The sequence below is a fragment of the Oncorhynchus clarkii genome, chromosome 4, assembly GCF_045791955.1.
Source record: "Oncorhynchus clarkii lewisi isolate Uvic-CL-2024 chromosome 4, UVic_Ocla_1.0, whole genome shotgun sequence".
Taxonomy (NCBI): domain Eukaryota; kingdom Metazoa; phylum Chordata; class Actinopteri; order Salmoniformes; family Salmonidae; genus Oncorhynchus; species Oncorhynchus clarkii.
Window position 1 is genome coordinate 9,773,986 of NC_092150.1, and position 14,843 is coordinate 9,788,828.

A 14,843-nucleotide genomic window follows, 5' to 3' on the forward strand; every position below is an offset into this window, starting at 1 on the left:
TACTGAACTACTCTACTGTGCTGAACTATACTATACTGTACTGAACTATACTATACTGTACTATGCTATACTGTACTGAACTATACTATACTGAACTACTCTACTGTGCTGAACTATACTATACTGTACTGAACTATACTGTACTGAAATGAACTTAACTACTCTACTGTACTGAACTGATCTATACTATACTGTACTGAACTATACTGTACTGAACAATACTCTACTGTACTGAACTATTCTCTACTGTACTGAACGGAACTATACTATACTGTACGGAACTATACTATACTGTACTGAACTGAACTACTCTACTGTGCTGAACTATACTCTACTGTACTGTACTGAACCATGCTGTACTGAAATGAACTTCACAACTCTAATGTACGGAACTGAACTATACTCTACTGTACTGAACTAGACTCGACTGAACTGTACTCTATTGTGCTTAACTATACTATACAGAACTGAACTATTCTCTACTGTACTGAACTAAACTATTCTGTACTGAAATGAACTGTACTGAACGATACGCTACTGTACTGAACTATACTGTACTGAACGTAACTTAACTACTCTACTGAACTGAACTATACTCTACTGTACTGTATTGAACTGAACTATACTCTACTGTACTGTATTGAACTGAACTATACTCTACTCTACTGTACTGAACTATACTTTAATGTGCTGAACTGAACTATACTGCACTGAGCTGAACTATTCTCTACTGTACTGAACTGAACTATACTCCACTGAACTATACTCTACTGTGCTGAACTATACTCCACTGTGCTGAACTGAACTATACTGAACTATACTCTGCAGTGCTGAACTATACACTACTGTACTGAGCTATACTCTACTCTACTGAGCTATACTCTGCATTACTGTGCTGAACTATACTCCACTGAACTATACTCTACTGTGCTGAACTATACACTACTGTACTGAGCTATACTCTACTCTACTGAGCTATACTCTGCATTACTGTGCTGAACTATACTCCACTGAACTATACTCTACTGTGCTGAACTATACTGTACTGCACTGAACTATACTCAACTGTGCTGAACTATACTGTACTTAACTTAACTACTCTACTGAACTATACTCTACTGTACTGATCTGAACTTAACTACTCTACTGAACTTAACTATACTCTACTGAACTATACTCTACGGTGCTGAACTACACTCTACTGAACTATACTATGCTATACTATACTGAACTGAACTATTCTCTACTGTACTGAATTATACTATTCTGTACTGAACTGAACTATACTCTACTGTACTGTGCTGAACTATACTATACTGAACTATACTGTACTGTGCTGAACTATACTCTACTGAACTGAGCTCAACTGAACTAACTCTACTTTTCTTTCTGTGCCGTTAACTTGTGAAACATAGACATCTATGATTAGTTCAGATTTGGTCCAGATGTTTGTGTTGATCTTAGTTTGCAGGGGTATTTGGACTTTTTCCAATAGATATTTTCTAAAAACCCATTTCCCATCTGACTGACAAGAAATCAAAGCCTTTGCTTATTCAACATTTTTCAGATGGAGAATGGTTCAAATGTATACATGCCTTCATTTCTTAAATATAGACTACTCTACTGAACTGAACTATACTCTACTGTACTGTATTGAACTGAACGATACTCTACTGTACTGAACTATACTTTAATGTGTTGAACTATACTATATGATACTACACTGAGCTGAACTATTCTCTACTGTACTGAACTATACTATTCTGTACTGTACTGAACTATACTCTACTGTACTGAACTATAGTCTACTCTGCTGTGCTGAACTATACTCTGCTGTACTGAACTATACTCAACTGTACTGAACTATACTCTACTGTACTGAACTATAGTCTACTCTGCTGTACTGAACTATACTCTGCTGTACTGAACTACAGTCTACTCTACTGTACTGAACTATAGTCTACTCTGCTGTACTGAACTATACTCTGCTGTACTGAACTATAGTCTACTCTGCTGTGCTGAACTATACTCTGCTGTACTGAACTATACTATACTCTACTGTACTGAACTATACTCTACTGTACTGAACTATAGTTTACTCTGCTGTACTGAACTATACTATTCTGTACTGTACTGAACTATACTCTACTGTACTGAACTATAGTCTACTCTGCTGTACTGAACTATACTCTGCTGTACTGAACTATACTATACTCTACTGAATGGTTCAAATGTATATATATATGCCTTAATTTCTTAAATATAGACTCTTGGCTTTCATTTGACCCCCAATTTGGCATGCTTCTATGACCTTCACATGTTGGTGCTCATGGGTCCATTTACATGGAAATTACCTTCACATGTTGGTGCTCATGGGTCCTTTCACGTGGAAATGACCATAGGCTACCGGTCTACTTTACTTTCAAGCATGCTTGGCTATTGAATGAGCGATAGATAAATGGTAGTCTAATTTCAGTTGTGCAGTGGGAATAAACCAGTCATGTCAGAACATCTGATAGTGATTTAGATATAATACAAGTCAAGGAAACATATGAGGCTACATGCCTTCTCCTTACTAACGGAAAATACATCTCTTTTAGCATTACATTTAATTTTTTTTATTAGCTTACCATTATTATAATTCCTGCTTGTCAAACGCCAACATTTCACCCAAAATAACAAGATTTGCTTGTAATACAATTCTTGAACCGCTAGAAGTTGTGTTCTGAGCTGTGTGTGGAGATATACACACTTTCCCATCAAGTTCAGACTTCATAAATACAGTGCCTTGCGAAAGTATTCGGCCCCCTTGAACTTTGCGACCTTTTGCCACATTTCAGGCTTCAAACATAAAGATATAAAACTGTATTTTTTTGTGAAGAATCAACAACAAGTGGGACACAATCATGAAGTGGAACGACATTTATTGGATATTTCAAACTTTTTTAACATCAAAAACTGAAAAATTGGGCGTGCAAAATTTCATAAATGAGGCCCTAGGTCAGGGGTCATCAACTAGATTCAGGTTGCTACAGTATCAAACACAAACCTTTGATATATGAGGCCCTAGGTCAGGGGTCATCAACTAGCTGAGGGATGTTTTTTTTTTATTGAGCGGATAGTCAGGTGGCGAAACACAATTATAAATAATTTGTAGACTGCAAATTGACCACAATAAACAACAATTATGTGTTAGAATTTTTTGGAACAGATTTCTAAAATGAAAATGACTTGGAGCTGATTTGCTGGTGTTTTTAGTCTCGTGTCCAACAATAAAAAACAAAAGGCCGACACCGGCCTCGAGGACGACCTGGAGGTCGAGGTGCAGGGTGATCCGGACGGAACTCCCGCAGCATTGAAAGGTCCAACACGTCCTCCACCGGAACCCAGCATCTCTCCTCCGGAAAGTACCACTCCTAGTCCACGAGGTACTGAAGGCCACTTGCCCAACGAATGGAGAACACCGGAGCCCCCTCTGGACAGAGGGCAGAGGGACCTCCCGCACCTCAGACTCCTGGAGCAGGTATAGCCACCACCGGCCTAAGGAGAGACACATGGAACACCGGGGCCTCACTGCAGTGACGGTCTGCGCTGGTTTTCTGGCGCAGCACGGCCCGCTGGAGGTGTACATTGGCGGCTTCCCATGTCTCCTCCGCGCGCCTGAACCAGTCGTCCACCACAGGAGCCTCGGTCTGACTCTGATGCCAAGGCGCCAGAACCGGCTGGTACCCCAGTACGCACTGGAAGGGGGAGAGGTTATTGGAGGAGTGGCCGAGCGAGTTCTGAGCCATCTCTGCCCAGGGCACGAACGCTGCACAATCCCACGGCTGATCCTGGCAATACGACCGCAGAAACCTGCGCACATCCTGGTTCACTCTCTCCACCTGGCCATTACTCTGAGGATGAAACCCCGAAGTAAGCCTGATCGAGACCCCCAGACCCTCGAAGTGAACTGGGGACCTCGATCAGACATTATTTCCGTCCGTAAAAAGGGCCTCTGCAGTCTGTAGGACCGTAGGGAGACCGGGCAGAGGGAGGAGATGGCAGGACTTAGAGAACCGATCCACAACAACCAGGATTGTGGTGTTTCTCTGTGAGGGGGGAAGATCGGTAAGAAAATCCAACGACAGGTGCGACCAAGGCCGCTGTGGAACGGGTAAGGGATGTAACTTCCCTCTGGGCAGGTGCCTAGGAGCCTTACACTAGGCACACACCGAGCAGGAGGAAACATAAACCCTCATGTCCTTGGTCAAGGTAGGCCACCAGTACTTCCCAGCCAAACAGTGCACCATCCAACCGATCCCAGGATGACCAGAGGAGGGTGACGTGTGGGCCCAATAGATCAACCGGTCACGGACATTAGACGGAATGTACAGGCGCCCAGCGGGACACTGGAGGGGAGCGGGCTCTACATACAAGTAACGCCTGCTCAATGTCCGCGTCCAGCTCCGACACTACCGGCGCCACCAGGCAGGAGGCCGGGAGTATGGGAGTGGGATCCATGGGCCGCTCCTCTGTGTCATACAGTCGGGACAGTGTGTCTGCCTTCACGTTCTGGGAACCTGGTCTTTAGAACAGGGAAAAAACAAAATGGGTGAAAAACATGACCCACATTGCCTGGTGAGTGTTCAGTCTCCTCGCTGCCCAGATGTACTCCAGATTGCGGTGGTCAGTCCAGATGAGAAAAGGGTGTTTAGCCCCCTCAAGCCAATGTCTCCACGCCTTCAGAACCTTGACAACAGCCAACAGCTCCCAGCCCCTCCCCGTCATAGTTTCGCTCCACCGTGCTAAGCTTCTTCGAGAAGAAGGCACAGGGGCGGAGCTTTGGTGGCGTACCCGAGCACTGAGAGAGCACGGCTCCTATCCCGGCCTCGTCCACCTCCACTATGAACTCCAAAGAGGGATCTGGATCAGCCAGCACGGGAGCCGAGGTAAACAGAGCCCTCAGGTGACCAAAAGCCCTGTCCGCATCAGGTGACCACTGCAAACGTACCGGGCCCCCCTTCAGCAGTGAGGTAATGGGAGCTGCTACCTGACCAAAACCCCCAGATAAACCTGCGGTAGTAATTGGCAAACCCTAGGACAACTGCACTTCCTTTACCGTGGTGGGAGTCTGCCAATTACGCACGGCTGAAATGCGGTAACGCTCCATATCCACCCCTGAGGTGGAGACATATGTTTCAATAGCCTCTGTCTCCGCCTGTCACATGGGATACACATGACTCCTGGGAAGTGCAGCGTCTACCAGGAGATTTATCGCACAATCCCCCCGTCGATGGGGTGGTAATTGAGTCGCCTTCCTTTTTGAGAAGGCGAGAGCCAAGAGGCATGAGACGAGGATGGACACCTTTCACGGCCCGAAGGAGCCGGGTGGACGGTTGTCAGGTATAACTCCAACTGCAGCAGGAAACCCTGGCAGCGGGCAGCCGTCCCATCGTACTCCCCAGGGAGTGCGAGGCGAATCACACTGGAACCGGGTGCAGGGGGAGCAAGTAGTGGAGGCCCCTGTTCTGCTGGTGGAGGTGCTGAAGGAACTCTCCGTCTCTCCCAGCGGTCCATCGCTTGGACGAAGAGGTCCATGGCGGCGCCGAGATGGTGGAGCATCGCTGTGTGTTCCTGGACGCGCTCCTCGACCCCCATACCAGGGGCACCTGCTCCTGCTGACTCCATATTGTTGTGTGGAATTCTGTAAGGGGTGCGTAACCGGTGCCAGGGAAGTCAGATGTAGGAGAGCAGAACTAAGTAATAGCCGAAGCAGTTAATAGCAAAACCAACGGCATAAAGAGTAACAAGACATGGGTACAAAACCCGTCGTGCACCAGTCAACATGGTCACACGCAGTTACAATAAACAATTCCACACAAAGACATTGGGGGAACAGAGGGTTAAATACACAACACTTAATGAGGGAAATGATAACCAGGTGTGTAGGAAAACAAGACAAAAGAAATGGAAAATTAAAAGTGGATCGACGATGTCTAGAAGACCGGTGACGCCGACCGCCGAACACCACCCGAACAAGGAGAGGAACCGACTTCTGTGGATGTCCCGGGGAAGTCCCACGGTGCCCGGGGAACAGTGAGTTAACTGACTTGCTCAGAACGACAGATTTTTTAAGTATTACCTCATTCTCAATGATAAGTCAATACATACATGTACAGTATTCATTTCAACTACAGTATTTTGTATCAATATCAAGTTCCCCCTCATTACAACCACTTATGAATTATTATAGACACATATGTTATAACACATGTTATAACAAGTGTATTATAAGGCATTTTAAAGATCATTAAAATAATTATAATATGTACTTCATAGAAACTGTTACCCTTTAAATATTCTAACAACTCTAACAACAATTTTTTCCATATTAAGGGCCCTAACCTAGGAACTCAACTCTTTGTCTCCTTCTAGACGTTGAGTGCAGTTTGCTCTCCCTCCCTCCAACCCCACCTTTCTGGCAGAACCAGGAAGTCCCTCCCCCTCCTAAAAACAATTTTCTGAGAAAACAAATTGATCTGAGTCTCTCTGTCGTCTGCCTCTGTGAGAGTGAACAACCGTCCAAATGGCTCAGCGAGGAATTCTGCTGGACAAGGACCAGTTCTGTTGTTCTGTCTGTCTGGATGTACTGAAGGAACCAGTCACCATCTCCTGTGGACACAATTACTGTAGAAGCTGTATTGAGGGCTGCTGGGATCGGGAAGTTCTGAAAGGGGTTTATAGCTGTCCTCAGTGCAGACAGACCTTCAATCCAAGGCCTAATCTGAAGAAAAATAACATGTTGGCAGAGATGGTGGAGAAACTGAAGAAGACAGGACTCCAGGCTGCTCCCTGTCCTGCTCTGTGCTATGCTGGACCTGGAGATGTGGCGTGTGATTTCTGCACTGGGTCCAGAAAGCAGAAAGCCCTCATGTCCTGTCTGGTGTGTCTGGCCTCTTACTGTGAGTCTCACCTCCAACCTCACTATGAATCCCCTGCTTTCAAGAAGCACAAGCTGGTTAAAGCCACCACACAACTACAGGAGAAGATCTGCTTTCATCATGACAAACTGCTGGAGGTTTACTGTCGTACCGATCAGCAGTGTATCTGTATGCTGTGTACAATGGATGAACATAAAGGCCATGATACAGTGTCAGCTGCAGCAGAGAGGACTGAGAAACAGGTAAGACCAGAACAACTTGTTGATGACTGTCTGATAAACAAATAATTAAATATACAGTTGGAACTAAGGCTGTTTGAATATGAGGTAATTCAAATGAAATCGATCCACAGCAGAACAAATATGGACACAAACCTTGAGTATATAGATATGTTACCCAGATTCTCCAAATGTATCACCATTTTCTAATGTCAAACACTATTATCATCCTGAATGCCCTTTTATGAGTTCAAAGTTCAGTCTCAACCTCTTGATACATGTAGGCCCACCATAAAAACGATAATCATTCACATAGCAACATAATATAATATTGTAAAGGGACTTACTCAATATTTTAGACCTTCCTCTCTATGGGCCCTATGTCACATGACTATACTATTGATCTACTGGACAAATAAAGCTTGATTGCTCATTGAAGAGTGATTATCCACAGAGGCAGCTGGGGAGGAGTCAGCAGAAGGTCCAGCAGAGATTCCAGGAAAGAGAGAAGGAGCTGAAGAATCTCCAAAAAGCTGTGAAGTCTCTCAAGGTGAGTATTGTTGACCAGAGGAGACACACCATTTCACTTCTCCCCTCCAGTCAGAGAGAGGGAGAGGGGCCCCTTTCCAATTCCACTGACCCCACTGTTGGGAACAGGCTGCCTGGACTGCTTCATGTAACCGACTGGGTTACCTCATCGCATAACCATGAGTAACCATGACAGACTCATGTCCCCTACACATTAAAATGGAGCTGTCTCTCGCTCTCAATTTAATTAAATTCATAGGGCTTTATTGGCATGGGAAATATATGTTTACATTGCCAAAGCAAGTTAAATAGACAATAAACAAAAGTGAAATAAACAATCAGAAATGAACAGTAAACGTTACACTCACAAAAATGTCAAAGGAATAGAGAAATATCAAATGTTATAATTCAAGTGCAAACAGAATGAGCCGTGCGCCAGACTGAGTTCTGGAGGTGAAATGGAAATGAATGAGGGAGAGTGAGGTATAAGGTGTGGTGAAGACCTCAGAACCAGAGCCTGACATCAATGAACACGATAAAGAAGATTCTGGTGCAGTAGGAGTTACATTGTTGGAGAAAGTGGATCCATACCTTTTGGCAGATCCATGTGTGGTTTCAGGGTGGGTGGGAAAGGAGTTGGGTGCAGTTGAATCAGTGAAGGTAGCCTGTAGTGGACTTTTTATTTTATTTTATTTTTTATATCTGTAGTGGATATTTGTTTGTTTCTTCTGACCAGAGGAAGTGGGTGCTCTGTGTCACGCAACTTGGGTCAAGATCTGTTTCTTGCTTTGCTCTTAGGAACAGGGCACCATTGAAAGGAGTTTCTGGTGCAAAGTTCACGGTGATTTTGACAGAGTTTATATGAGGGAGATTCCAAGATGTGGGAACTGTGCAGTGTGGAGGCTGAGCTGGTAGGACAAGGTAGGGTGGTGCTGTTAGATAATCTATCTGAACTACTCAGGGACCGTGCTGCTAGAGAATCTATCTGAACTACTCAGGGACCGTGCTGCTAGATAATCTATCTGAACTACTCAGGGACCGTGCTGCTAGATAATCTATCTGAACTACTTAGGGTCCGTGCTGCTAGATCAACTATCTGAACTACTCAGGGACCGTGCTGCTAGATCAACTATCTGAACTACTCAGGGGCCGTGCTGCTAGATAATCTACCTGAACTCCTCAGGGATCGTGCTGCAAGATAATCTACTTAAATTATTCAGGGACCGTGCTGCTAGATAATCTGCTAAACTACTCAGGGACCGTGCTGCTAAATAATCTACCTAAACTTCTCAGGGACCGTGCTGCTAGATAATCTACCTAAACTACTCAGGGACCGTGCTTCTAGATCAGCTATCTGAACTACTCAGGGACCGTGCTGCTAGATCAACTATCTGAACTACTCAGGGACCGTGCTGCTAGATCAACTATCTGAACTATTCAGGGACCGTGCTGCTAGATAATCTACCTAAACTACTAAGGGACCGTGCTGCTAGATAATCTACCTAAACTACTCAGGGACCGTGCTGCTAGATACTCTACCTAAACTACTCAGGGACCGTGCAGCTAGATCAGCTATCTGAACTACTCAGGGACCGTGCTGCTAGATCAACTATCTGAACTACTCAGGGACCGTGCTGCTAGATCAACTATCTGAACTACTCAGGGACCGTGCTGCTAGATAATCCATCTGAACTACTCAGGGACCGTGCTGCTAGATAATCTATCTGAACTACTCATGGACCGTGCTGCTAGATCAACTATCTGAACTACTCAGGGACCGTGCTGCTAGATCAACTATCTGAACTACTCAGGGACCGTGCTGCTAGATAATCCATCTGAACTACTCAGGGACCGTGCTGCTAGATAATCTATCTGGACTACCTAGGGACCGTGCTGCTAGATAATCTATATGAACTACTCAGGGACCGTGCTGCTAGATCAACTATATGAACTATTCAGGGACCGTGCTGCTAGATCAACTATCTGAACTACTCAGGGACCGTGCTGCTAGATCAACTATCTGAACTACTCAGGGACCGTGCTGCTAGATAATCAATCTGAACTACTCAGGGACCGTGCTGCTAGATAATCTATCTGGACTACCTAGGGACCGTGCTGCTAGATAATCTATATGAACTACTCAGGGACCGTGCTGCTAGATAATCTATATGAACTACTCAGGGACCGTGCTGCTAGATAACCTATATGAATGACCTAGGGAACTAGGGGCTTTCTTTTCACATGAAAGATAAAGGAAAACTTGTAACTAGATTTTCCATGTTGAGAGAAATGGATGCTCCCAGCGCTTTTGGGTTGAAAAAACAGAGTGGGGAAACTAAGAAAATCCAATGCTTATGTATGTCTGACGGATGGGTAACTTCTGTTGTAGGGGAGATGAGGGACCCTGATGGGTGGGTAACTTCTGTTGTGGGGAGATGAGGGACCCTGATGGGTGGGTAACTTCTGTTGTAGGGGAGATGAGGGACCCTGATGGGTGGGTAACTTCTGTTGTGGGGGAGATGAGGGACCCTGATGGGTGGGTAACTTCTGTTGTGGGGAGATGAGGGACCCTGATGGGTGGGTAACTTCTGTTGTAGGGGAGATGAGGGACCCTGATGGGTGGGTAACTTCTGTTGTGGGGAGATGAGGGACCCTGATGGGTGGGTAACTTCTGTTGTAGGGGAGATGAGGGACCCTGATGGGTGGGTAACTTCTGTTGTGGGGGAGATGAGGGACCCTGATGGGTGGGTAACTTCTGTTGTGGGGAGATGAGGGACCCTGATGGGTGGGTAACTTCTGTTGTAGGGGAGATGAGGGACCCTGATGGGTGGGTAACTTCTGTTGTGGGGAGATGAGGCAGTCTGATGGGTGGGTAACTTCTGTTGTGGGGAGATGAGGGACCCTGATGGGTGGGTAACTTCTGTTGTGGGGGAGATGAGGGAGCCTCATGGGTGGGTAACTTCTGTTGTGGGGGAGATGAGGCAGTCTGATGGGTTGGTAACTTCTGTTGTAGGGGAGATGAGGGACCCTGATGGGTGGGTAACTTCTGTTGTGGGGGAGATGAGGCAGTCTGATGGGTGGGTAACTTCTGTTGTAGGGGAATGAGGCAGCAGACTGTGAGGTTGTACTCTGATTTGTAAAGTGCAGAACTGCATGATCCTGGGTGTTCTCAGGTTCTGCTCATAGACCTTTCCGAACTCTCTGTCACAGAGAAATCAAATTAACATTTCCCTGGCCTTTCACAAACACTCAGCTGCTGTCTCTGAATGTCCGACTGTGGATTTTTATAAAATGTTCTGGGTAATTATTGGAAATTACTTGATTTGCGTGTTGCGTGAGTGCGTCGGGTGGGGGAGCTACTACTAAGCTGAAGACGGGAGGCTTTGACTCGACTTAAAGATCTGGAAGCCTGTGGCATTGCACATTGCACTGTGTGCACAGGCTCAAGTCATACCTGGCCTCTATTGTACACAAGGACCAAACGTACTGTGTACCAGGACACTCAATCACAGACAATCTGTTCATAATAAGGATAAATCCATTGATAGGGTGGACTATGAATATCTGTTCAATATGTTGTTTTGGTTGTGGGGAGAATTTTGTGGCTGCGTTCAAATGTTGTATTCTGGGGCTTCATGTATGGTCAAGGTGGGGGGAGGGCTCAGTCGGCCAGTCTGGGTATTGAGAGGCATTCACCAGGGATGCCCTCTGTTGGGGCAGCTATACACTCTTGTTATTGAGTCCTTTCTGGACCTGCTACGCAGGAGGCTACAGAGAGTGTGGAAGCCAGGCACAGGGTTGGGGACATAGCATTGTCAGCATACCCTGATGATGTCTGTGTTGGTTAGGGATGAGCAGGACCTACGGGCCCTGAATAGTTTGAGGGTGTACGAGGGGGCGTCTTCTGCTTAGGTAAACTGGGGCAAGAGTGAGACTCTGTTATGTGGGGCATGGAGGGACAGGGCACCTCCGCAGCTTCCAGGGGGGTGGCAGTGGGGCTGTGAGTGACTCAAGATGCTTGGGGTGTAACTGGGCTCAGAGGGGTGGGTTAGGAAGAACTGGGAAGGAGTGTCACAAGCGGTGGTGTTGAGGCTGACGAAGTGGAGGTGGCTCCTCTCCCAAGTGTCATACAGAGGGAGGGTGCTGATAATCAACAACTTGGCAACATCCTCCCCATGGCACAAACTGTCAATTCTCAACCCCCCCGGTGGTCTGCTTGTGGACCTGGAGTGAAATAATTTATGCTGAGGGCGGCGGTGCTGTACCTGTCTGTCCAGGAGGGGGGACAAGGCCTTTTGGACCTGGAGAGCAGGGTGGCAGCGTTCCGACTCAAAGCAGCTCAGAGGCTACTGTACCGTATGGAGGTGGGCTGGAGGGAACCAGCATGTGCTCTGTTGAGGAGGGCTGGTGGTTTGGGGCTGGATCAGCAGCTCTTCATCACAAAGAGACTCAATAGAGCAGGGGTCACTAATTTCTATGCTGCAGTACTGAGGGCCTGGCAGCTGCTGAGGCCCAAACGAGAGGGAGTTGTGGTGCCTGGGCCGTGGGTGAGGCCTATCTTCCACAACCCACTGATCCTGTTGAGGTCCGCTCATTCAGCCACTCTGATCGGGAAGCAGGCATCAAGAGAATAGCAGACCTGTGGCTGCCAGGGGGTGGAAATCCCCCAAGAGTTGGCACAGCAGGCAGGACTAATGTCTCTTAGGCTGCTGCAAGTGACAGCAGAGACTGGGGACTGGCAGGAGAGTCCAAAGGACTTGCTGACTTTTAACACTTTGAGCCTGGGGGAGTTTTCAGAGGTGGGGGTAAGGTGCTGTACACCTTCAGTGTCAAGGTTAGACACATCAGGAGCTTAGAGGGAGTGAAGTGGCATCAGTGAAAGGGAGTTGTGGGGGCATGGCAGGGCATTGGGTATAATGTGATTGTGTGGCGGTTCTGGTGGCACGTAAAGTGTTTTTAGGAGGGGGGGTGTTAGTGTAATGAGGTTGGCTCATTAAAGTAAGGCAAGTCCGTTTCACGCTCTCTCTCTCATTCTTCCTCTCATTCTGCCTCCCTCTCCCTATTAACAGATCTCTGCACAGGCAGCAGTGAAGGACAGTGATCAGATCTTTACTGAGCTGATCCGCTCCATTGAGAGAAGGCGCTCTGAGGTGAAGGAGCTGATCAGAGCCCAAGAGAAGGCTCAAGTGAGTCAAGCTGAAGGACTCCTGGAGCAACTGAAGCAGGAGATCGCAGAGCTGAGGAAGAGAAGTACTGAGCTGGAGCAGCTCTCACACACCGATGATCACATCCATTTCTTCCAGGTAACTAAACTGCCTGTGAGATGATATTAAATTTAAATTGACACTCAATCATTTGGTTCTCTCTCTCTCTCTCTCTCTCTCTGTCTCTCTCTCTCTCTCCAGAGTTATCAGTCTCTCTCTCTCTCTCCAGAGTTATCAGTCTCTCTCTCTCTCTCTCTCTCTCCAGAGTTATCAGTCTCTCTCCAGTATCAGTGTATCTTCAGACTTACCCAGCATCGTTGTCCGTCCTCTTCAGTACTTTGGAGATGTGAGTAAGACTGTGTCTGAACTAAGAGAGAAACTAGAAGACTTCCTTAAAGGAGAATGGACCAAGATCTCCACTACAGGTGTGTTGAAAATAATAAGAACATCAACTTTAGACCATTGAAAGTTCCCTACTAGTCATATACATGTGGAATATGGTATGATGATAACAATCACTCTCTCTGTCAATGTGTTTGTGTGTCTGTAGTGAATATAGTGGATGTTTTACTGCCTCTAGAGCCCAAGACCAAAGAACCGTTGTTACAATGTGAGTCTCTTTACTGTGAAGTAACTAACTGTCTCTTTTTACTGACACTCCTAACAATCCCTCTAGAAATATATAGCAATAGTAGATCTAATCAAAGACTGGGTATCTATCTGACTCCTCATATTACTCTGATCTGATCTCTGCTCTGCTCTAATCAAAGACAGGGTAGATACAGTATCGGACTTAACTTATTGTTCTAACTCCCCTCATTGATCTCTGCTCTGCTCTTCTCCCAGATTCCTGTCAGCTCACACTGGACCCAAACACAGCAGGAACACGCCTCTCTCTGTCTGAAGGGAACAAAAAGGTGACCTCTGCACGCCAAGTCCAACCATATCCTGGTCATCCAGACAGATTCACCAACCAGTGGCAGGTTCTGTGTAGAGAGGGTCTGTCTGGATGCTGTTACTGGGAGGTGAAGTGGAGTGGTAATGTTATTACAGCAGTCTCATATAAAGACATCAGCAGAACAAAGACAAATAATATATTTGGAGACAATAACAAGTCCTGGGGTTTACAGTGCTATAGAGGTGGTTATTGTTTCAGACACAATAATGTTGAGACTAAAATATCAGGCCCTCAGTCCTCCAGAGTAGGAGTGTACCTGGATCACAAGGCAGGTACTCTGTCCTTCTACAGTGTCTCTGACACAATGACCCTCCTCCACAGAGTCCAGACCACATTCACTCAGCCTCTCTATCCTGGGTTTTGTCTCTGTGGTACTGCTGAGCTGGTTAAACTGTAGTAGGGTCCACATAGATACTAGTCATGTTGGTGTAGTCTATAGCTGACCTGGTTAAACTGTAGTAGGGTCCACATAGATACTAGTCATGCTGGTGGTGATGGTCCCCAGATATAATGGTCTGTTTTTCTGTACAATATTTTGTCTGACTGTAGAGTTGAATTAAAATGTTAATTTTTTATAAATGTCTTATTTTTATAAAATAGAATGCTTTAATATTGTACATTTCCATGAATCATGGGGTCTATAAATTAGCATTCAGAACCATTGATATGTTTTCAGATTTTTACCTTGTCAGCTCGGGGATTTGATCTTGCAATCTTTCATTTAATGGCCCAAGACTCTAACCACATGACACACCATTCTCTGTCACTATGTCATTTTTCTCAGTGGCATTGAACAGGTAGTATCACTAACTAACTAACTAAACTATATTGGACAGACACAGATTAATCCTAGTTCTGGGCTAAAAAGTATGTCCAATGTAGATGTCCATGAAACCATCCCTAAATTTGACATCTTTCATCCTCCCATACTGCTTTGTCAAGCAACATTAAACCTGTCCATCAGGTGGTGATATTGAAGAAACAATAAACCAGCAGATATCTTGACTTGCCA

At 45.8% G+C, this 14,843-nt stretch overlaps 1 protein-coding gene across 2 annotated transcripts; it reads left to right on the top strand.

Annotated features, from left to right (window-relative positions):
- The first annotated feature begins 6,568 nt into the window (after positions 1-6,568).
- LOC139406392 (E3 ubiquitin/ISG15 ligase TRIM25-like) lies at positions 6,569-14,354 on the top strand. 2 transcript variants are annotated; one of them, XM_071148936.1, is made up of 6 exons: positions 6,569-7,183; positions 7,563-7,691; positions 12,739-12,972; positions 13,139-13,298; positions 13,424-13,483; positions 13,720-14,354. In XM_071148936.1, exons 1-6 carry the CDS (start codon positions 6,569-6,571, stop codon positions 14,226-14,228), a joined length of 1,707 nt encoding a protein of 568 aa, XP_071005037.1. In that variant the 3' UTR covers positions 14,229-14,354. The 2 variants fall into 2 exon arrangements, with proteins under 2 accessions (XP_071005037.1, XP_071005038.1); XM_071148937.1 differs by having other exon boundaries at positions 6,569-7,165; positions 7,596-7,691.
- The last annotated feature ends 489 nt before the right edge of the window (positions 14,355-14,843 follow it).